Source organism: Nipponia nippon, unplaced genomic scaffold, assembly GCF_047370975.1.
Source record: "Nipponia nippon isolate SJK-2023a ecotype South Korea unplaced genomic scaffold, ASM4737097v1 scaffold_9, whole genome shotgun sequence".
Taxonomy (NCBI): Eukaryota; Metazoa; Chordata; class Aves; order Pelecaniformes; family Threskiornithidae; genus Nipponia; species Nipponia nippon.
In genome coordinates, this window is record NW_028262413.1 from 8,024,708 (window position 1) to 8,039,014 (window position 14,307).

Consider the following 14,307-nt stretch of genomic DNA (forward strand, 5'->3'; position numbering starts at 1 on the left):
ACATTCAAATGCCTGAACACGAGTGGACTGCCTTAGCTTTTCTTAAGAGCCCATCAGCTCTCAGCTGAGAAGTTCAGGTCAAACTTGTTTAATTTGTCTAAACTTGCCCAATTGTCTGAATACATAGACTGAAATGTTTTTGCTTACACGGTCTTTATTAAGAGCCATGCAGCTGGACACTGCCCCTTGGATGACGTGGTAACTCTGAGGAGGTGCTGATCTGCTCAACTGCAGTTGTTTGCACACCACTCTGGCCATAACCAAGGGTAACAGCAGGTTTGTCAGAACAAAATTGCAGCCCAGATTTTTGGAATTTCAAGAAAATAGTTATTTGTGAGCTTCCAGTGGTGAGCAGACCCCAAGCTCACCACCAGAGAAGTTGAAGATGCAAGGTTTCAAGTCAAGGGGACTCCACAGATGCCTAAGCTTTATTCTGAGTCTCAAAAAAGGGGGGATTTTACATAAAAACATTAAATATTGGTGCACCACTGGCTCCAAAGAGTAGCAGAGGAATAGGGTTTCCAACCACATCTCTCATACACATTCTCAATAATAAAAACAAATGTGTTGACTGCCCTTTTCCCTAAGAAAGGAAGGCAAATTGATGCATTATGCCCATTGTCTTGAAGGAAATCAGTCAAGTGTCGTTGAACAATTGACTTTTCAGACACATGCAACAAAAGATTAATTACCAAGCCTTTCTGGAAAATTATATCTAAAATAGCATCTAGATATTTTTATTAAAATACATTTGAAAGACTATGAATTAAAACATTGACTCTTTCTAAAGAAAACTAACTGTTGATCATGAATAGCCAGAAAAGCAAATTTTTAAGCTATACCTGGAAGAATAACGTCACACTTCTTTTACTAGACCTAGATGGAGAATATTTTTGTTCAGACAAAAATTCTGAAAACTAGTTAGCATTTTTCTTCAAAAGCTTCAGTATCTCAATAAAATAAAAAGAAAATCCTCTCAACTATTTTTTCTCCAGATCTGGACAACTGAAAACTAAATCCTTATTCCAGAAACCACAATGCTAGCTGGAAACTAATATTGCACATGGAAATTGAAAGTTTCTATGAATTACTGCCAAAACTTTTCCATACAGAAAATGTCAACCAGTTCTATATTTTACTCTGAAGTTGTCAAGATGTGAAGCCAGTTGGCAGGTTTATGTTACACAAAATTACTAATTGCTCACATCACATAGGAAATTTCTAATAAAAGCTTAAGGAAGCTTTGCAAAAGTTTTGCTCAGGAGTTCACTCAAGGGCATTAATTTAAAGCGATAAGCACTCCAGAAGGAGTACTTGCTTTAAACAACGTTATGCCAAGCAGTCGATTTTAATCACATTATCTGGCATAGACTTGACCTATGCAAACCAGGCTTAAAACACACAGAGCTGCTTTGGGCTTCCACCCTTGTAGTCAGAAGCCGTGCCCCATACAACTGGCTATTGGGATAGGATGCTTTTGACTGATACGCTTAGCCTGAGCCCTGGGAAACATAGCTACAAGGCACGATCCACCAGGTATTACAGACCTTTCCAGGCTCACATTCTGTCCCATCAGCCCAAGGCGTGTGCTGGGTACGACATCCCTTGTGCGCGCCATCAATGTTAATACACCAAAGTCGCCGACACTGCATCTGCTTAAGTTATTGAAAAGATCAAAATATTAAACAAATATGTGCTACATGTCTTACCAGATAGATTATTCTCTACAAAATTATCCTCCTAAGATCTATCACTAACTCACAAGCTTGACAATAATTTGATGGCTTGTGAGCCTCCCATTCATCCAACCCCAGGAGCCCTTATTTTGCCCTGGCAACACCAGGAAAACCAAGGTGTGGAATTTCACTTACCATATACGGGCACACTTGAGATCCGGGTCCAAAAATTAACTCACATTGTTTGTTGACATCATAGATCAGCCCAGGGAGCTGCTGAGGCAACGTGTAAGTTCTTGATGAAGGTTCATCAAGCAAACACTCCCCATAACCAGTGCTACAACACAAAGAAGAAAAGTGGTGTTAAACAGGAGGCAATGAGACTAGAACCCATTGGTGTTTACCTGAGTCAGCCTTAGGGCAGATGCACACCACATTTGCCACGTTTAACAAGCACTACAACGGCTACTGCAGAGTCGAGCACAGGAGGATAGGAGGCTGCGTTACCCATTCACCACCACCCCCGTGCTGTGCTAATGACCATCCACCACAGTGCAGTCAGCTACCCTGGCAAAAGCATTGCTGAGCATGCACGACCTGCATTTAGTTGCTGAGCATGCTCTGGTATGTATTTAGAAAGAAAATCTTTGATTAGCAGAAGAACTGCCCGAGGGACTGAGCTCCTGGATTTGCCAGGACACCATCGTGGCTCTTGTTCTGCTCCCCATCACAACACATGGGAAAGCATCATGGCAAAACAGGCAATCACTGTGCATCAAACTGTCCTGGAGCAGTGTTCTCACCATGGACTAGTGCCAGGGCTTTATCTTGACCCATGGAGCAGAAAGGCAGATTCAATCTGCCTCCTAAAACACAGCTCTGTATCTGGGCCACAGGGCTTGGAAAACTCACTCTTCAGGTTCGAGGAGAACACACATTCCTTAAAAGCAATATCCATGGGGGAAGACTTATTCTTCCCCATAGAGAGGCTGGTCCTTGCCAGCTTATCATGAGGCTGAACTGGCAGGGACTGGATGCTAGGAGTGCATTCCTGCTCTATGTAAAGGATGTGTGCACACACAAATCCCTCTGATTTCCTCCAAATGCTGCACACTAGGCTTTCGGATTAACTGATGAACCCCGTGGGACACATGCGCATGTTAAAACAGCCTAACACATGCATATGCAAGGCCTTACTCCAGAAATTCAGTGATGTATTTCCTACTGCATTTTGACCACATCCAGGGATTGGTGTAGAAGTTCAGCGTTGGTGCCATGACGTGCTGTTGATTTTTACCTCCATCTTCTTTGCACTTATGATTGTCATCATGAGGCATGTTAAATCTAAGAGAAAAACAGCAGAGAAAAGTATGGTCAGTTAAGCAGCAAATGTCAAGTATTTAGCATAGCAAGAGCAACAGTGAGAACTAAATGTAAGCAAACCCAAGAATTTTTCCTCGATATGCTAGACAGATATTACAGAATAAAAGTATTAATATGCACATGTTCATAAGTGTCAACAAGCGTTGCTCAAGTTGGGTTCCTAGCACTTGTCTGCAAAAAGCTACGTAGGACCCCAGTAAGCTCTCCACACCATGACTGCATATATTTAGCCAGACAAGTCCTTGAGAGAGCCTGCAGTAAGACGCAATTTCAGCTGCAGTTTCCTTTTCAGCTGACAGTTGCGATCCTGTAGGCAGGCTGGAGTTTGGCCCCACCTTCATAAAAATGGCAAGTTCTCTGGAATTGAGCCGAGGAGCCACGAGTTGATCTGGGGGAATAAGTTTCCGAAGGAGGTGAATGACTTGAGCCCACCGACCACCACTGCCTGAAGTCCCTCGTGTACATAGGCAGCGCCCTACGTTGGCTGCAAAATATTTTCTAATGCAGTTGAATACCTTGGGCCACGCTGATCCCTCATGCTGTTGCCTAAATAGGGTTGCACCGGGGATAGACTTGGCTCCTATACTTTATGTGGTAGGTTTACAAAATGCCATCAAGCATCAATATCAGCAGAAACCCATGTGAAGTTTGCAGCACATGACATATTGAAGAATGTGGCAAATACGGTAACGGAGACAGAACGGCTTAAAGCCCTTTGCTGTTTGAAGTGGAGAAGGGGAAACGACCCGGTGTGATCCTGCGTTCGAAGGCTGGGGAGCTTATATCCCATTAAGATTACCTCCAATGAACCACCTTTTCACTCTGCTCCCTGTAAAAGAGCAAAGAGGCATTTCCTGCTCGGGAGCGCCGCTAACCCCTCCGGCAGCTCTGGGGCAGCATTAGCGAAGGAATTAGCCACAGGTTAGGTGTGGGGAACGCCAAAACTTCGGGGACTTTCTGTCAGGAAATCTCATTTAAACAAATACTACTGTGGTTAAAAATAGACCATCTCAGCCAGCTCTCCGTGAAGAAAAAGGGAGTTTAAAACAATGAGGGATCTGTTCCACTCACTCATCCATCCCACACCTACAGACCTCCACTGCAAACCAGGCGTGAGGTGGTTTGGGACTGAACCAGCTGCCTAAAAGTTGTAGCTGGGGGGTAAAGGACTATGTGATCTAAGATGATTTTTCTCACTACCACTCTCAAAAAAAGGCAAAATCAGTTAAAAGAAATTTCCACTGGAGGAGGTGCATTCTGAATGACAGCATCTCTTCTGGGGATGTCCAGCAGCACGAGATTTTCCCTCGTGAAATAGCTCAGGAGGTGGGTCAGGCTCACTTGCGCATCCCGATCACCTGCCAGACGCCCTGGGTAAATTCCTCCCTTCACACACTGCTGCTGCGCTGCCTCCAGAAACAACACGCATGGTGGTGGAACGAGCTGTGGCAGGCTGAGGACCTGCTCTCAGAGGAGACTTCAGTCCCGAAGGCCAGGTGAGCTGTGCCCATGCCCCTTGCCTCCTTCCCGAGGCACCCAGCACCTCCCAGCTCCGGCCAAAATCCTGGCTAGTCCCAGAGGCCTGGCCAGGACATCACGGCTGCTGGGGCAGATCCTGCTGACATCCACATGTAGATGTGAGAAGATGCAGTAATAACAGACATTTTGTTAGCTCTCCTCCCTTGCTCAGGTACTGCCTGGAGTACCCTGTCACTCATCCTCCCCAAAATGTGGGTCTGCTGGTTTTGCTGCTCTCAGACAGGCTCCGGAACGCCCCACCTCCTCCCAGAGTCACACCACAGCTTCACCTTCCTCGGTGGTGCATCTTCTACCCAAGTATATTTATCTCCTCTCAAATGATTAGGCTCAGCAGGTACCAAGTCCTAGCCTGGCTGGCAAGTCCTAGCTAGCATAAATCTTGGGCTATTTAAATGTAAATGTATTTACATAAAACATACACATGGCCAAGTTCATGTGCTATTGTGAAAGCAGTGCTCAGTCCGTTATCTTCACTAATTGAACAGCTCCTGTATGGGTCACAGACTGTGCCCAGCTCTGCCAGACCTAGGAGAGAACAAAACAGGTTTACAATAGAAAAAGAAATGTCGCCCACGGTTCAGCGCAGGCAACTAACATTGTCACTGTAAAAAAAGTTATTACAAGACAAAGAAAAGGTTTTCCTTACCCAGAGTATCACATTTGTCGTGCGCTCTACAAATATCCTGTCTGAAAGCAGAACAGACCTGACACATTAATTTTCAATGCAGCAGTGAGTTAAGGTACAAGCACAATAATAACATCATCCAAAAGCAATTCTTGGTCTTCCAACAGACCTTCTCATGTTGGTTCGCCACATCGTCCGGTCAGAGTCTGAACCAACTCCCTACCATAGTCAGAGTTTTTCATCTTATGTTGAACCCATGGGCAGACCCTGGACAGTCCTGAACCTCTCAAAGTCATCTGCCGCTATGGTGGACACATTATCCCGATTCTGCTCAGAGTTACGCTGCTCCCACAATTGCAAATGTCATTACGCCCACATCAAAAACTGAACATTTCCCATAGCTGGATATATGACTTGCTCACAGCCTCTGACACACGACTGGCTACAGTTTTCATGAGAATATTCACCATACCTGGTAACAAGCACGGCTGTATCATGTTGAAGGTGACTTCCTTCAGGGTGGTTCTGGGATTGCTGCCATTGGCAAAAGTTTTTTAATGTTGTCTGGGCATTGTAAGATATTGCAGGACCATCCTAATAAGCAACACACAGAAAGCAGGTATTTTAATTATTCTTCGCAATGCTCACTACAAATGAACAGAAGGTGACGAAAATAATTTCCATTACCTGCTCATTATGTATCACAACCAATTTCACAATAACAATATTAATTAAATTTCCAATGCTTGGGTCTTTGTAGATAGAAGCCACCTATTTCAAAAACAAAATTCAGAATTATTGCTAACATTCAAGGAAACAAACAATTAAGACAACACACACGTTTTCCATTTTGCAACTGTTTTTCTTCCAAGCTGCTCTTCTGTCCCACTCAGTGCTCTGATGCTACTTGGAGAGACCTCCTGCCAGAAGTACAATTTTAGAATGAAACAAACCTGCTGGTATCGCAGAAACCCAACATTTTCTTTTGCTTTAGCACACATTTGACCAAATTACAGGATCATTCTGCTCTGAGATACAATGACCACCAACCAAGACTGTCAAAAACAACTTATTCTCTCAAATGCCTCATTTTGACATGGACAATTTTAGACCACATATTCACTGCACTTCTACCCTCAAATAGCATGAAAATCCCTCCAGTAACACAACTACGCTGGATACTCACTTCCAGTCACTCTGCATCTACAGAGCTGCTTGTCTGGGGACTGCACTACTGCATCCTAGTACCAGCAGCTACTAAAATGGTTGTCCTCAGCCTGGAAAGCCAACCCTAGCACTGTGCTAAGGATCAAGGTGACCACAGGCTCTTTCTCCTTGCAACAGCAAGGGAAGTCAGCCAACTGCGTAACCTACTAGCATCAGTCCCTTGGAAGGCACAGTCCCTGAAGTACCTTTTTAATTCAGTTGCTATTTCACATGGGCTTAAATAAGAGTACAGCGTGTGGACTAAAGGGCCAGTGATATTTCTTGTGCTGCCTGGGGTTCAGAAAGCTGGAAGGGAGAGGTGTGGGAAGGGTTAGGAAACGTGATGGGTCCGGGAAGGAAGGCGACGCCAACCAGTGTTCCCCAGCCAAGTTTTACCAAGTTTACTCCAATCCCAGCATTATCCCCATGCCTGGGTGAGGCAAACCGATGGTATCGCCTATGAACACAGCAGAAAGGGTGCTCTGTGACCACTAGAAAAGAATTTACTCCCCTTAGTTGAATACTCACTATTGACATTAACGTTAAGACATAGTGCTGTAGATTAGCTCCATGGTAGGCGACCATCCTGCTGTCAGCCACCACCATCACTTCCACAAACCGAGGATAGGAGAGAAACCGCTTTGTTCGTTTGTGGCTCTTCTTTTCACTGACGTTCCCAGTCTTGTTGCTATCCGCAGAAAAAGAGTTCACTTCCAGGCTGTGTTTCAAAATCTCCACGTCAGATAATATGCTGCTTTCTGCCCACTGTCTTCTCCAGTGTTTCCGCTTGTTCTTTTTGTGACTGTGTTCATGATCTATGATGAAAAAGCAGACAAAAACATAAAGTACATTCTGGAGTGAATAAAGTTAATACCACATGCATGTTATGTCAAAATACCTATTTACTTCGATGTAGAGTTAGCAGGCTTGTTCCAAACAGCTAACCAAAACAGAAGCACTCTGTGGAAGCCCACCACGTAATCCAACATTTTCTTAATTTTTCAAGTAATCTTACAGAAGCCAACGGCACTTAAAGGTGGACATTCACGTAAAGGCTCTCCTGCAGCAGAGCTGTCTCCTTGCCTGCGCAGGAGGGATGGAGCCTGGGCTGCAGTTCAGTTTAACGCGACATGAGCCCGGTGATGGTAATTAGCCACCGCAGCGGCAGCGTGAGGATTCTGGGCACGTCCAAGGTGGCCAGGAAACCACAGGAAACAAAGGTCCAAATCCTGTATTTCTAACTCAGGCATGAAGGACGGCAGGATTTGGCCTTCATAGCGAAGCAATTATATATGATTTATTTCTGTCTCTAACAATAACATGGCTGGGCTTCAATTCCCCCCCTCCCTTTATTATTCTGTGCTACGGGAATGGTAAAGGTCATCTAATAGCACAGCTGCCACTGGCTAAAGAATAGAATTCAGGAAGTTTCACATATACTGCTTTTGATATTCAATTAGGCCAAACATAAAAGCAGCCTGAAAATATACTCCATGCTGATACAAAGACGACAAAGTGAAGAGGGAGAACCGGCAAATAAAACATATGGAACGTGTACAATTAAGATTTACCATCTGATTAGTATGTAATTATAGCATTATTTAAATGTAAGAGCAAAATCAGTCTTATTTGATGTCACTTAATTTTTAATCAGTTCATCATAGGAAGTAGCTAATTGAATGTGATTCATCCATGAGAGACTGTTCGCTTCTGCATTTAATATAAAGCCAGATCTGAACTACTCATCTAAGACTCCAGGCTACAACCCTCATGCTCTTTGTAGCTTTAGTTTAATTTCATCACGGTGGTGAAAAATATCACGTTTCCTTATCTGACCCACTGAGTAGGTTAGAGGAAGCATAATATTAGGGAACAAAGGAATATTCAATGCTCAAACAAGATTGAAATGATAGGAAACTTCTTAGCTATTCTTCCTGTATAGTTTCCTTTTAGGATATTTTGTAATAATTTCCAAAAAAAAGAAATATAAAATACATTCTTTAATATCAAGGCAGGCAAAGGGGGTCACCCAGCTTCTACCTATCTGAAAAATACTATCCTTTTGCCCCATGTGTAAATAGGCAATAGAGTATTTAAGAATTAAATCCTGTTTACTCTGCACTACCTAAGTCCTATGAATTCCCCTTTCTCGATATAGTCCAGACCACCTTAATACAGCAGAGAGTCCACAGTTATTTGAGTAAGAATTCAAGAAAGCCAATGGCATTTGTGGTTATAATTGGATTGCCCTAGTTCCTCTGCACCAATCAATGCCCTTGTGTTGGCAAGGTTGTGCTCTCACGCTGGCACAGTTTTGTGGGCAACCGTGACATTATCCCGACTCATTCAGTGCCAGTCAGTGCGGGAAGCCAACTATGCATACAAATAACTTAAAGGTGAGAAGAGGACCAGACCAAGGAGAAAGTGCTAACCTCAACTCTTCACCCAGTTCCCCTCCTCTCTGCACCCTCAGCCAGTCACTTAAATTTCCCTTTTAAATAACTAACTTCCAAAAGAAGCAGGTGCTCAAGGAAAAATGCATTAAGGATGGGGAGATGCTCAACAGGGCTCGAGCATGGCTGAAGGCAAGGCTGCGGTGTGAAGGCAGAGCTCTGCACCATCTGCCACCGCCGCTCCGCAGAGCCCCAAGTGGGACCATGGGGCTCAGGTGTCTTCTCCTTCGGCCAGCCTTGCAGAGGGAGGTTAAATAGCAAAAGAGGCGGCAAATGCAAAGGATTCTTTGAAGAGACACCTGTTATATGGGAGGTGTTTAAAGAAATTAATTGACATTCACCAGGCTTGCACTGATATCCTGCAGCTACTGTTGTCACATGCTCAAAAACAAAAAACACCACCCAAAAAACAGAGGCGTCCACATGAAATGCCTGGTCTGGTCCTGAGAGCCCCCATCTGACCCACCACTCAGGAGAACCAGAGCCCAACACAGCCAGGTACGCCCAGCACAGAGGAAAAACTACCTTTCTTTCTGTTGCAGAGACCTGGCATGGTGTCACAGAATCATTGATTCATTTAGGTTGGAAAAGACCCTTAAGATCGAGTCCAATCATTAACCTAACACTGCCAAGTGTCGGTACAGTATCACTGTACTTCCCTCGTCCAGCACACAAATCAAGTCAGCCACATCATCCCTTCAAAAACCAATATATTTTTTTCCAGGTACGACGTCACTCCAGTCACTCCACTCACAGCATGCTATTTGGACAAGTCACATATAGGATGTTTGCCAGCCTAGTTACGGCAAAACCAAGCACAAGCAAGTGGGGATACATTGCGTGTAAAGCCACTCCTGGACTTCGACAGCAGTGAACTGTTATCTTCACCCATCTTTCCTGCGTATAATTACACTCAGAGATGGTGCACATTCAACTGTAAAAAATTAAACACTAACGGCAGCGCACGGCTCTCAACCCATCCATAAAACCCCCACCAGCGTTAACGGGAGTTGCATACAGGCACTGCCAGTACTCCATGTGCCTGATGCTGTTGATAACTCGCTCCGTTACGATGGCCATAACAGAGATGCTCTTACTGAATGGCGCAGCATACTGCCATTTAATCAAGCAGCAGTGAAAATCTCTCACGTTACACAGGAAAACTGCAATTTTACAGTGTCAGCTTCCTACTGCCACACACAACACCAAAAAAGGGTGTGATATTTTTCCACCTGGTTTTGCTTTTTTTTCTATTGTGTTAATATATTAACAGAAATCAGGAAGGAAAATGGTTTGCTTGGCAAGCTCTCAATCTCTGCAAATGACCTGAAAAACATCTACCTACACATGGCAGTAATTGGATGGGCTTAAGTAACAAAACATTTTCTTTAATTTGCAGAAAAAAAAAAAAACAAGGAGCAGACAAACACTTTAAAACCACGCAAACTACAGATCAATAATTCAAGTATTAGGTGAACCTATGCACTGATTCAACAGTTAATATTAATTTAAGAGATGGCTAAAAGCTGCTGGAATAATGTCCATTTTACTGCTTGCTTTACTAAGACAGTCCATGGTGTTTGCACTGTCTTTAGACAGACCTGGAGGTGTATGTTCATTTTTTTTTTCTGCTTGGTTTCTTCTTTTTTATGTGGGACCTAAAAAAGAGACCCAGTCCTGTCACACGGATATTCCTTCCTGACGGCATCTTCTCACCCATGCCATTTATTTTTGCTTGCGCAAGAAACCTCAGCCCAGAGCCCATTGAGCTGATTTATGGATGATTCCTGCTGATTAATGGACTTCGGATCTATCCCAAGGGAAAGGGCAGGGGAGACTCAGGCCCTACGCGGCTACTTCGCCTGCATGAAAGGGTAACAGGGCAGAGCCAGGGACTGCTTTTGAAATAGTAGCTATTGTTATGCTAAAACCAAAAATTAAAAGAAAGGGCGATCGCTTATCCCAACAGTTCTAATCCTTTCCATTTCTACATTAACTTGTCCTTGGAATAGGAAGCAATTTGCACAATTAAATAAGACATGCGACAATGCAAGCAATTCCAGTTCAGCTCCAAGTTCAGGAAAGCTGCACATAGCAGGGGGGAAGTAGAGAAAAAAGAAGTAAAAGAGAGAAAGCAAGAGAGGAAAAAAAACCCACCTATTTCTTGAGCTAATAACATTAACAACCTCTCCCTGCTAGAAAAGGAGCATAGTCCTCTCAAACCAACTTACTATCATATATTTTCTGAATGTGTGACCTAGGATTTTTAACACAAAGTTTGCTGCTCAGCGGTTGGCCCCTAACACTCCTAGACCTGCTCCGATCCAGCTGCGCAGATGCTAAAACTATTGCTTGGAAGTTAATTATTTATTGTACACCTCCATAACGCAGATCAAAATGCAGCTGAGCTCCCTCCAGGCAGTCGGTCGGCGTGTGACCTGCCTCCCTCGACTCGAGCAGGAGCCACGGCAGCAAACCCTGCCCAAATGGTTCAGTACAAGCTCTGGCTACAGTCGGATGGCCCAAATTTGCTGCCTGTAGCTGGTACAACAGCAGCCACTGAAGTGACTGCCATCATTTCGAAAAGAGAGACAAGAGGCAAAATGGATTTTTTTCATGCAGAGGACAGTGGCTGAAATCAAACCACATTTCTAGGCTCTTCTTGCCAGGAAATGGGATGGAAACTGGCTCCTCTTTAGGATCCAAACAGTTCCTAAGCTGGACCAAAGGATTTTTCTAGCCCTGGGTCTGTTTTAATTCTATATCGATATGTTTTGTATCTCTGTCTATCTTTCAACATGTCTACAGATATATCTTAGATGAATTTGCACGAGGGCAAATTCTCACCTCTGTTACCATGGGTGTGCTGTTGCGGCCAGCGCAGCCCAGAGTTGAACACTCCTCTGCTGCCAGCAGCTTCTCGCCCTGCTCAGCCAACAGCCAGGGATGGTAACGTAATGATGGAGCAGTCACTGCCTTGCTCTGCACCACACTGAGACGACCAGTCCTATGAGCAGGACCAATCCTGCCTTGCCTCTGGATAGCTCCTTGACTGTGCAATTGGAGCTGCTGCTATAGCTAGAAAGGGAAAATTGTCTATTGATAGAGGTGAGATGAATAACCTACATCAGAAGGGAAATAAAGGATCCGGGCCAGCCAGGATCCAAAGAGAAAAGTATTCTGCAGTAAGGGTAAAAATGAAAGTTTGCTCGATTTAGCTAATCTCCAAACTGGAAAATGTTCAAAATGCAAATCAATCTGAACCCACTTAACAGAGAGACCAAGTGGAGTTTCAACCTTCATCTGCAAGAGCTAGACAAAACCACATAGATCAAACTTGCATGGTTGGAACTATTGAGAATGCAGTAAAATATCAGATCTTTCACAGGTGCCACTATTAGAGCAATATGAAGGAGGGAAACTTTAATTTTCCACACGTTGTTCATACTTCCCTTTGAATTAGGAAATAATCTGGGCTCAAAAGAGTTCCCTCCCAAACTGTTCCAGGAGAATCAAAATATTGGGCTTCTACAAAGAAGTTTTCTTTGTTACTTAGAGAAATGTTCGCACAAATGTATCATAAGCGCTCATGACCCCAGGCACACCTGCTCATTAATTTTCTTGCCTTCCTCCACTTTGAATTTTGCACATACACTTTACTAAGTAGCTTCCTAGACGTCCAACTGGAGCAACATTCAGATCCTCAGAAAGGTCCATGTCCAGGAGCACCTGCTGCCGAAGTCACCTGAAGCACAGAGCCTGGGATTTGTGTTTGTAATGTGTGAAAGGCCAGCAAGCAACGCTACAGAGCCATGAGCAGTTTAGCACCACGGATACCAAAATCGGGAGTCCCACCTCCATTCACCCACTGAGGCCTGTGTACTGGAGCAAGCAGGGTGGTGGCTTTGGCTATGGAGACTCCATCCTTGGAGGTGCCAAAGCTCAAGGTGATGCTGAATCCACCTATGTCTTTTGGGGTGACCCTACCACCTTTGTCCCTGCTGCTTCAACCAGAGTGCTGGAGAACCACGGACTTGCAGTTAGCACCAATCAACTTCCCTTAGTAAGAAAATATTCTCTGTTTTTATACCATGCAAACACCAAAGACCACACACACTCTAGATGTTTCCTTTCCTGATGATGTATGTGAGAACGCATTTCAGCTTTAAAGAATTTTTTTCTGCCTAAGGTAAAAAGTTGTACATGAAAGCTATCAATTTTGCACAGTACACAGAAACTAGATTAATGAACAAAACAATAAATTGCCTCTTTAAGAAAGCAGATAGTAACGTGAGCTGAGCATGTGGCGGAAAATGATTCAAAATCATCTTACAGACAAAATAACTCAATAACTGCATCTCACAACTGCAAGGCACAAAAGCACTGTTGAACTGATACAAAATTGGTTTAAGGCATGGCTGACAGAAAGTTACAGTGATGAAAAATCACTGATACCAGTTCCATAATCCACTGGTTCAGGAAGAAAAATAAACTAGCCCTGCAGAATGACAAAAAAAAAAACATGGCAAAACACCCTTGAAAACCATCCTGACACTGCAAGGGGCTGGGCAGCTTGCTAAAGTACATCCCGATGTTTCACCTATGAGTAGACACACATTTGAGCCAGGTTGTGGGTCAAACCAGTACGAATATGCCACAGGCACACTGACAGACACCAGTGGCATTTCAGCACATCAGGAAAACAGCCAGGGCTGCTGCCTTCTGGGCTGGCTAGGCTGACTGAACCTATTTGCCTGCAGAGCTCTAGAGGTTGCGCTTGCTGAACCTGACTTCTGCCTTGCAAGCCACCTGAGCACCCAAACTCCTGCGCTTGTTTGCTTGCTCTTAATGCAACTTTCAGTGCCTAACAGTCGCAAGTACACCAACATGTTATCCGCACTCATACCAAGTGATACCTATGAGGTACCACGCCAAGAACAACAACACTGAGGTCACCACATCTTTGTACTGACACTCAGTAAAAGATGAGAAAAAATATCCCATTAGAAAGAAAGAAACTTTGCCTAGCAACTGGCCGCAGGGGTGCTGGGGTACAGACGAAAAATACCAAAGCGATACCTCCCTGCTTCTCCCACATGCTCTTCTTCAGCAGATGTCCATACAATGTAAAAGTAGTTGCAAAACCACAAGTACATCTATTTTGATTTCAGGAGAATGATTTACCTCTGTTCATTTACCATGTCTAAGTTGCAAAACAATAACCAATCAATAATAATTTGTTTAGACAAAATCTTGATCTTCCACTATTAGGGAATTAAACTTTCTTGCCAGATGGATGCTTGATACATTTTTCAATACTAAGAGTAACAACAACAAAATGCATACACCTTGCTTATAACACATGTGGAGAAATTTTCACACAAAACTGCAGTTATGGGGTCTGTATCATTGGCTGCGATCAATT

At 43.9% G+C, this 14,307-nt stretch overlaps 1 protein-coding gene across 6 annotated transcripts in view; it reads right to left on the reverse strand.

Moving 5' to 3' along the window:
* Positions 1 to 14,307, reverse strand: part of ADAMTS9 (ADAM metallopeptidase with thrombospondin type 1 motif 9) — an 87,501-nt gene that overhangs the window by 64,618 nt on the left and 8,576 nt on the right. For 5 of the 6 annotated variants that reach the window (XR_015701590.1, XM_087745047.1, XM_087745050.1 and 2 more), the window contains exons 4-11: positions 6,958 to 7,244; positions 5,911 to 5,994; positions 5,696 to 5,817; positions 5,245 to 5,285; positions 5,018 to 5,123; positions 2,874 to 3,020; positions 1,872 to 2,013; positions 1,548 to 1,655 (exon numbers count right to left, since the gene is read on the reverse strand). Coding sequence is in view for 5 of the 6 variants with exons in the window: in XM_087745047.1 (XP_087601173.1) it covers positions 1,548 to 1,655; positions 1,872 to 2,013; positions 2,874 to 3,020; positions 5,018 to 5,123; positions 5,245 to 5,285; positions 5,696 to 5,817; positions 5,911 to 5,994; positions 6,958 to 7,244 (1,037 nt within the window). In the remaining variant the exon portion in view is untranslated. The remainder of the gene's footprint in view (positions 1 to 1,547; positions 1,656 to 1,871; positions 2,014 to 2,873; positions 3,021 to 5,017; positions 5,124 to 5,244; positions 5,286 to 5,695; positions 5,818 to 5,910; positions 5,995 to 6,957; positions 7,245 to 14,307) is intronic. The other variant, XM_087745048.1, reaches the window with a different exon arrangement.